This window comes from Austrofundulus limnaeus, unplaced genomic scaffold (genome assembly GCF_001266775.1).
Source record: "Austrofundulus limnaeus strain Quisiro unplaced genomic scaffold, Austrofundulus_limnaeus-1.0 Scaffold349, whole genome shotgun sequence".
NCBI classification, from domain to species: domain Eukaryota; kingdom Metazoa; phylum Chordata; class Actinopteri; order Cyprinodontiformes; family Rivulidae; genus Austrofundulus; species Austrofundulus limnaeus.
This window is the reverse complement of record NW_013952751.1, coordinates 333,855-343,475: the sequence shown is the minus strand read 5'-3', so window position 1 is coordinate 343,475 and position 9,621 is coordinate 333,855. Positions and strand designations below refer to the sequence as shown.

General features: G+C 39.2%; 1 protein-coding gene across 9 annotated transcripts in view; it reads right to left on the bottom strand.

The window, feature by feature from the left end:
- The window catches only part of celf2 (cugbp, Elav-like family member 2), a 288,250-nt gene that overhangs the window by 57,444 nt on the left and 221,185 nt on the right, over positions 1–9,621 (bottom strand). For all 9 annotated transcript variants that reach the window (XM_014022917.1, XM_014022919.1, XM_014022918.1 and 6 more), the window contains 2 exons: positions 6,560–6,608; positions 1,489–1,623 (listed from right to left, as the gene is read on the bottom strand). In XM_014022917.1, coding sequence (XP_013878371.1) covers positions 1,489–1,623; positions 6,560–6,608 — 184 coding nt within the window. The remainder of the gene's footprint in view (positions 1–1,488; positions 1,624–6,559; positions 6,609–9,621) is intronic.

The following is a 9,621-nucleotide window of genomic DNA, read 5'->3' as shown; positions in this document are numbered from 1 at the left end:
AAGGAGAGAGAAAAAAGAAAGGTGGGGAAAAGAGATATAGAGAGCGAAAAGGAAGAAGCATGTATTCACAGTGACAGCAGCCTCAAGATTTTGCAACAGTTCATTTGAACTTTACTCTGACTAAAAAAAAAAACATTAAAATTCACTGTTTTCAAAGCAGCAGCTGGTTGAAAACAAAATCTGAGACAATGTGTTCAGATTAAAAGTAATGTACTTTTCTGCTACAAATTCAGCTACATACATTTTATTAAAATGTGTAGGTTTTTTTTACAAGGTTTTAGAAAAGAAGAGGAAAAACAATAACAAAGCTGTAATACCCATGCCAGGTCAGTAGGTGGTGATAACATCCATACTGASGAATAAAAGCTGAATAAAACCAATTAAAATTTGGGATTCTCCTAAAACAATGGTAACTATTTCTCCTCATTTCCTCTCATTAAAGGAGACAGATCCTGCTTTTAAATCCTTCTCTTTCACATATAAATCCTTCACTTGGGGTGGAACTACAATGCTTTGGTCTGAATCCCTCCACAAGCCCCGCCCCTTTTCTGAGCTGTCTCTCAGATCAACTTGTTTTGAGGCTGCCTCTTTAAATCCAAACAAGGTGCTCCTTATTTAGAAGTTCCATCACAAATACTGTTGCATCATTGTTCAGAAAATATAGAATATAGAGAAAACTAAACCGGTTGGAAACTMTGACCCAAACAGAATACAAAGATATCCACAATATATCTGCTGCTGATTGGGGAGAAACTAAATTCTAATTTTCTGCYCTCRTAGAAACTCCAAGTACACAACAAAAWGTATTTAAYGACTAAAAAAGTGGATGATGTGTCCCATTTAAATACAAGTTTCCTAGTCTAGGTCAGACGTAGACAAACTAGTAAAAAAAACAAACTGCTGTTATCTTTATAGCAAGCTTAAAACATGGCGCTTTTTCAGGATCTGCTGGTGCTCAAAGTGTCTGTTGGGGATCACTCTCAGCTACCACCCCATTAAATTTTAGCTCCATATCTATAAACGTCAGTAAGCAGACATTTTTGTGCTTGCTCAAACTGATTGCTGTGGAAGTGTGCATTCGTTTGTTACGTTCATTAAAATCTCTCCAATGGTAAATGGGATATTTTGCTAACAGACAAACACACAGGTAAGTACTGGTAAAAATTTAAGTCCTCCTATGCTTTTGCTTTGCATCGTGTCTGTGTTAGTGTCAGCAGCCTCCTTATACTATGTAAAAAGTTAAAAACATTTGATATGATAATCCAGTATAAAATTGTAGGGAAGTACAGTAAACATGTATAAAACAATCTTTTGTCTCAGATTGTTTTCAACCAGCCACTCATCACAAAGTTCAGAGGGGAGTATTTTTTTTATGACTTTGAGGGACTACCCAACAATGAACTGCAGCTGCCGGAGGCCGTTCAGGCAGTTATATCGACATGAGGAGCAGTAAGTCAGGATGGAGGTGAGCCAGAGAGCGACAGGTACCTCTGCTGAGCCCGTCGGGCCCTCGCAGGATTCGGCACTCCTCGATCTGTCCGAACGCAGAAAACATGACCCGGATGTCGTTCTCGTTGCACTTCTTCGACACCATGCCAATAAACAGCTTCCTGTCCTCAACAGCTGGAGGAAGAAAATGGACAAAGCTTGAATTATAATTTTGTTCTTAATCTCTTTAGTTCAGGAGTTCACCTCGATTAAATGTATGCATTTGGTTAAAGCCACAGTTCAGGTTTTCTCTAGTGGGCTTTTGTAGAAAGACTATAAACATTTAGTATCTTACCTGCTGTAGATAGCTCACTGACTAGTCTCAGTTTGGAAACAAAATTAGAACTCTCACAAGATTGATTAAAGTTAATCAATGTGAGGAAGAGACTAAAATAGATGGCTACCTCCTTAAAAACAACTCTCATCATAGAGAATAATTTGAATATTTTTAAAAACAGAAATTTTCTGTGGAATATGCAACTCCTGTCAGAGTTTTTGGTAACATAATCGAAGATGATTAAAATCTCAGTGTTTTTTTCTAKATCTACGATTACATTACACAAAACYTTTCGGATAAAATATTTTAAAACATACCCACTCTCACTTTGTGCCTTAGAAACAGAAACAAATCTGAAGCCGTTTTTAGCTCTTTCGTCTGGACGTGTTTTGTTTTATCCTGATCTTGATGCYGTCAAAATTTGATTGTGTGATAAACTGGTAAATAACAGATTTTTGGGAGAATCTTCAGCCAAGCTAACGTTTCTCTGTATTTGGATTTTAATGTGGACAATATCGCCACCTACTGGATCAATATAGGTATTAAAATTTCTAAGAATATCTGATTTATTGGACATGAGACTAGATTATTCTAGAAGTTCTTCGCACACCTTTACGTCTTCAGTTTCACATTCCACAGTTATTTAGCTATTTTTCTACGGTTAAAACTAAGAATAGCGACATTAGTAGCTAGCTTTAGCTTTAGCAAGTTTATAATGTTTCTGCCAGAAAAGCCCCATAACGGGAAATTTATGGTAGTTTTAAAGTTTAGAAGACAACATTTACAAGGATTGCTAATAACCTTTGACCCTAGGTTTGTTTTAAGATGGCAGCAAACCTTTTTGGACTCATCTATCGAGGCAGAATTATACAAATTTTTTGAACAGTGCTCTCTACAAACAGGTAATTGTTCATAACATTTCCACAACAGCCCACTCCATAAAATCTGAGCTATTCCATTATTATTTTTTWATTTTACTTGAGTTGTTTGTTTGGCTCATTAGCCAAACAGCTGTTGACTAAAATGATCCCTGAACTGTGGCCCCAGGAGTTGTTTTGACTCAAGGGCAGCAGGAGTGTTAAGGATAAATGACATTTATTTTACGTTTTTGGTTAGAAATTCAACATCCAGCAAACAAAATAATTTGGAGTAAAGCTGATTGTTGAGAACATATAAAAATTTTTTAAAAAGTGCAAAATGAGACGAAACAGAATAACAGAAAGGGGAAAAAAAAGACAGTTCATGTATTTCATCATGCCATCTGCGAAGCTCTGATCAATGTCTCATTATCACTTCAACACGACTGATCTCYGAGACTCTCCAGCTCTTCCTCCCGAAACCTCTCCTCCTCTTCCTCCTCTGTTCTCCCTCATGGATTCCTCTCCTTCTCCTCCGCTGACACAATCCCCTCCGTCTCGGGTGCAATCTCGAGGAAGGAAAGGCGGCTGCAGGGGTTAACGTCTGAGAGGGCAACAWCGAYGATGTGTGTGYGTGTATGTGTTTACGTCTTCCCACCAACGTTCAAATGTAATGCTAATCCAATTCATTTTTAATGAGGAAACTGTCAGCTCTTACCGCGAGGCGAAAGAGATAAGCGGCCGGTTGCACTCTGGGAAATCAATAGTGCACTTGTTTATTTTACTGTTTGAATTGTTTGAGCAGTGTTTAAAAAAAAACACGGGGATACGCCGCAGAGATAAGTGTTGTTTCAAAAAGCTTTAACTCCTTTGTACACAGCATGCTGTGTGTACGCATCACTCCGGAGGATGATTACCGCACGTCTAACAGCGATGTAATTAATTTACTCTGTGTCGATACAGAGCAAAGAACGGAGATATCGTTGCTGTCGACTGTTTGCGTGTTTTCGGACGGGGCGTGCTGGCAGGCAGGCGGGCGGGCGGGCGATAAGACTCATGACTCTCAGATAATCTATAGCGCATTCTGGGAAAAATGATGTCGAGCTTTAAAGAAAAAAGCTAAAGAAAGCCTTAAAGGGGAACAAAATACTCCACACCTCCCCGCTTCTCTCCCTTTCTTTCATCTCCTCCTCCTGACTAAACTAATACACGTCTTCGCAGTCGTTCATCACTGTTAAAGCAAAGCTAACAGCAAGTTTATTAAAGGTCGTTACTGTTAAGTGGARGGAAATGTATCGTGAGCTGAGCTCTATATTTCAGCCTTCCAGCCGTGAGCTTCTTTATTAAGTTCCACCATCTTTACCCTGACAGTTATGTCTCATAAAGTCRCCATATTTCAGTGGAGCGGGTGATGGCTTTTAAAAGAATTCAGCCTTCCTTTCTTTTTTTTGTCTTCTCCTTCAGACCACAGTGACACCAATGGTGTGCAGCCAGAAGTAAAGCACAGCTATGAAATCCTGATATGAGATTAAAACGACCACTCCCCCCACCCCTTCCCAGTCATGGTTTTATAGTATCCATTATCACGTTCTGCTCAATTTACTCAGCTATAAGGGTCATCAAAACTGCACAAACTCCCATTTATTCCACTTAGCCGTGCAAATAAATTAGGTTTAATTTGCCCAAATTTCGGTTGTTTGTTASTGATATCTTTATTTTTGCACGACAAGTTAAAAGTCCAAATTGAGGTCTCCTGCTTAGCCAACCAAAATAATCAAACATCTGTTTCCAGAATGATGGTAATTATTTTTTATTTTAGAAGCAACTTTTAATCTTTTAAACCCATAAAAAATGTATGTTTTCTGTTATATGTGAGCAGCATCAGCTTGTGAAGCAGTGTTTGAATGACTCAAGTACTAAAAGAGCTTAACCGTTTGTTTAAAACAAGCTGTACTTCATGGTGACACGGTAAGCAATCAAAACAGCTCACAAACCTTGAGGTTTCTAAAGTACTTAAATAAAAGCACTTGGTTTGAAAAAGTCTGATTGGTGCATCCTTTAATCTAAAAAAATAATACAGCTTAAAATGGCACCACCCAAACCCTCCCCCTAAGGCAGGGCTATTCAACTAAACTGCTCCAGGGGTCACAGTTACTGCAGGTCAACAGCTCAGGGGCCGAACACCCAGCAATTAAAGTTATTATGTAAATAGACAAAGCATTATAAAGATCTGTTACCTTTGAAATAGTTTGCTTTGCTGCATTTATTCATGAATACAACCCTATAAAAATAGTGATAATTAAACAATATCAAAAACAAAAAGAACACACTCTGCACTTAGTTTTGTCTTCAATTGCGTGTAATTATAACTGTCTTGAGTGTGCATAGAAATGTTTTTTTTTACCAACTTCTAGCCAAGATTCTGACATTTMTGTAGATACCACACATGTCTATGTTTAACTAAAAGAACACATAGCAAATAAAGTAGAGATGAATGAACCAATTGGTGGGCCAAACTTTGGTCATTCACGGGCCGGATTTGGCCCGCAGGCCACCAGTTGACTAGCCCTGCTCTAAGGGTCTTTCAAAGTTTTTCTTTGATCTTGAGCTACTTTTTCACTATTTTTCTGTCCAGCAATGTACCTGAGCATGACAGCCTACAAAGGAGGAAGAAAGTGAACAAATGAAGGACAAAAGAAGGAGTTTCAGGCCTAATAATCTACCTCCAGCAGATAAATGGTTTCTAAAAGTTGTGACTTTTAGAAACAAAGTAAATCCAAAGACCAAACATCTTTTTGTCGACTGGCTGTATGATGAGGTTTCAGCCATGTTTGCGGTAAAATGCTGCTTTTTTGTCAGCCAAACTGTTATCTTTGGTACTTTTTTAAGAGATTTACCTRAAGGAACGAGAACAAATTATAGTTKGTGTTTGTGACTGGTAATAAAGAGCTTGGAGATACTATTTAAAATCGTTGATTTAGTAAGTTGTCCATTTTGTTTTAACGCAACTTTGGTTCATCAAGTTTAGGAGCCTTTTTATATCTAYATGACTGGTCAAACCAACAAACAGAAATATTCATCTGAATATGATATGGTAGACAGAAAATAAGTGAAAAAGCAGCCCATGTCTACAGAAAAAAAAGCTTTAAAAGACCTTCAGAAAGCCTAGAGAATAATAAATCAGGACTGTTTTAAAGGATTCTAGGTTTGCTTGGCMGTTTGGAAGGTAAATATAAAAAAATTGAGGGCTGGATCAGGACTTTTAAACAACTCTATACATAAAAATTGGTTTTAAAAATTATTACAACCCAGTTGTGTTTGGACTGAGTGCCCCAATGTGGTCTGCAAGCACTAAAATATTTATAAAGACTCTAACGCATCCGTACTGTTCATGAATAGAATAATGACAGACGGATTCTTGAAAGAAACAAAGACACTTCCTGCAGTGTCCCGTCCGGCACACTCCTGGTTAGAATAAGAATGAATGGAAGAAGACAGCCCGTAAAGGAAATCAATTCAGAACTGGATCTGCAATATGTAGTTTGGAAGCGGGGCTGATCCTCTGACTGGGTGCTTGTGYTCGTCTGAAATAGATGCATTGAGTCTGTTAGAGAAGAGGCGAGTCTGTATGTGTGAGCGGCCACGGGGGCCTGACTCTGGTTCAGCACAAGGCTAAAACCATTCAACTTTCACCGACCTCCTTCCACAGCCTCTAAATAATTTACTGCACATAAGAAAAAAAAAGATATATATAATAAATCCAACGTTTTCCCTTCTGCCTYTTTCTCAGTCTTCCCTGGTTCCTCGTCCGATCTGCCCGTCAAGCAGCGAAAACACACAAGTGAGATCGCTTTTACCGAGCTATCCCAAAGGGGGCTATTGATGATGTCCTTGTGTTTGTGTGTGTGTGTGTGTGTGGTGGGGGGGGGGGACTCACCATTAGATTTCTCACTGTCTGCAGGTTTCATCTGAATAGGGTGATGCATCTGTGGAAACAAAAGAGGGACAAAAACAAACCATTAAATATCACCTTGACACATGCATAAATACGGCGAGGCATGCCGAGCTGCAGAACGCTCCAGCTCCCCTCATGTGCAAATTAGAGCTGAATATCAGTCAGCCGCAAATGTCAGCGYGAGCAACTGCTTTGGTTTTGGTTTTTAGATTCCAAAAAACACTTCAGTCCAGAGGGTAAAGGTTCTGGATCGACAAGTGGTTTGCTAAAGGGATCGCAAAACAAAAAAGTTCAAAGAAGGTATAGTGTGAGGAACATTGACATRATAAACGGCAAGAACATGATCAAGAACAAAGAGATGCAGAGCAAGAAGAAATAAAATGTCATCTTAATACTTAATATTTGAATTGGATTCTGGTTCCTCGTTTCGATTCCAGCTCCCAATGATTCTTGATTTTTGCTACATTTTTGAGGCGGTGTCAAAAAAAAGTACAAGGTTTAGATTAGGGAGTTAACCAGAGTTCTTTCCGGATGCAATTATATTAATTTCTCTAAGAATATTAATTCTTTTAACTTTTTATGAACAAATTCCTCACAAGGCTTTTATAAACCCCAAWATAAATATCAAACAGAGGAGGGAACTTGAGTCACATGAAAAAATGTTCAGAGACTTTTGACTTGACTTGGACGAGACTTGTTCCCYGACCAACTGTCCGTCTGTCCTCTGGTGCTTCTCAGYACTCAGGCTGCGGARGCAACAGGTTCAGGAGGGAAACCTTGACAYCCCAGTTCCCAGCTTCTCCTAGAAGACCTCAAGCTGTACCCCAGCCAGAGAGAACATTTAACCTTTCCAGTGAGTCCTGGGTCTGTTAGGGGTCTCCTCTCAAATGGACATGAACAAAAAAATCTCCAAAGGAAAGACATCAAACGCCCAAACCACCTCTATAACTGGTCAGAATATGTTGGGATTGGGATTTTCCCATCTCTCTCCCAAAGCAAAGGTCCAGAGATGATGTCCAGAAATCAGAGAACAATAGAGACGGCCTTGGGAAATAGTTTTATTTCTTGTTCCTGCTGGTTAGAAACAGGTTTCGAGTCATATATTTAAACCTGATCAGTTCTGTCTGAATAATTAATCAAACTTTCTCAAAAAAAAAAAAAGAGCATCACATATYTGTACTTTTGTGAAATAATAAAYCTGCAAACTTCTCACACACGCTATTAGAGGAATTGTGATTATCTAGACAGGTTTGAATCATCAATACTGAGTGTATTAATAGGTAAACACAGGGAAGTAATGTGGAATTTGAAGCCCAAACAACAAACGATGAGCCGTTTTATTGAATAACACATAAAAACACACTTCAGATATAGGAGCTAACTTGGAATGACCCTGCAGTTGCATGTTCAAATAAGCATTTTTCTAATGGTAATTAGTTGCATGCTGCCTAAAGCCATGTCACCATTAGCGTGTGCAGGAGAGGGACTTAACTGGTTTTAAAAACACAACATGGCAGCACCTGTAAAACAAAAAGTGCTGGCTTTAATTTTGTACAACAGACAGAGATGTCACTAATTAACCTCATGTGCAGGTGTTCAGTGAGAAGAAGCTTAAGAGCCTGAACTAAACTATAAAAAACCACCGTTGTGTACTGGAAGAATTTTAAAAGAGCTGATGTGTTTTCAAGAAAAAGCTCCTCCTTTTTATTAAAAAAAAGAAGAAAGAAAAAACACTTCAGTGATGAGAAGGCTTTGTCACCTCTCTCAMCCTTCTCCAAACTCTCCTCGTCTGTCCCTTTTTTATTCCCTCCATCTCTCTTTCCTTTATGGGAGATTATGTGGCTGTTTGATCTGCGGAGAGACGAATGACAGCGATTCTCCAAATCTAGCCCGGTATCAATCACACTCAGAGTCAAATACCAGCCGTGAGTGAGTGTTTCTGTAGGTGTGTGTGTGTCTGTAGGAATGTGTATATGTCCYGTCTCGCCCATTATGCCCCTGGGCTCAGTCACGCTGTGACAGAGGGCTTTGATCTTCCAATTCTATCACACACCTTTATCCCAACTCTCCCTCTTCTTGCTCTCTTCCTTATCATCTTCACTCTGATTTTTTTTTCCTTCTCGCAGGCCTGTCCCAGATGCGCGCACACACACACGACCCACATCTAAGCCTTTGATTGGTCCCGAAACTTGCCTGATGGGGGCAGTAAGCAGTGGAAGATGAAATAAGAAAGGGACTTTTAAAGACAAAAACAAAACAAAAAAGGGGGGCGGGATGACAAGGATAGGATGCTACATCGAGAGGCTACCGATCCTTGGTGAAAGTGGAGCAACTGGATTCACGTTGCTTTAAAGTGGGGTGCACATTTACAGACCTGTTTCAAGCTTTTTTTWAACCTAAAAATACTTCTTTAATTCATCTAATCAGTCAAATGCATTTAGTCRACATACCATGGAGACAAGACATGGAAGAGATGAAAGAGGCTTATCTRAAAAATTATAACACTTCAGGATCTCTAACTGTGAAGATGGAGTAGAGTAAAAACAGTGCTTGATTTCTTGCTATTCAGGAGCAAAACATATCCACAAGTTGGTAAAAGTTGGAATTTTCATCWCTGAATGCTGATTAGATGCAGCCTTTTGAGCATGTAGGTCTGCGAGCCTCAAAGTATTTCATGTTGAAAATACATCTTGGCTAAAATCTGACTAWATTTGCCCCAAAGCTGAATGCTTTCTAAATGTCTAAAGCTAGTGTCGGGTACCAAATAGAGGTATGCATTTAGATGGGAATGGTTTAAAAAAAAAGAGGAGAAGGAAACAACTAATACAGGGTTTGAATGTGCGTATATCTGGTTTTAAGAACTCTTTACATCTAACTGAGTTAAACAAATACACTTTAGGCTTTTTTGCACGGTGAGGCCTGGTCCGGCTTCAAACCCGGGTTCAAACGTGTTGGTTAGCCTTTATGGCCCAATTCCACCCCAATTTCTGGAACCCCAAGGTTTGTGATTCTATTCAGGCCAGCCTTAGCCTGGTTTAAACCAG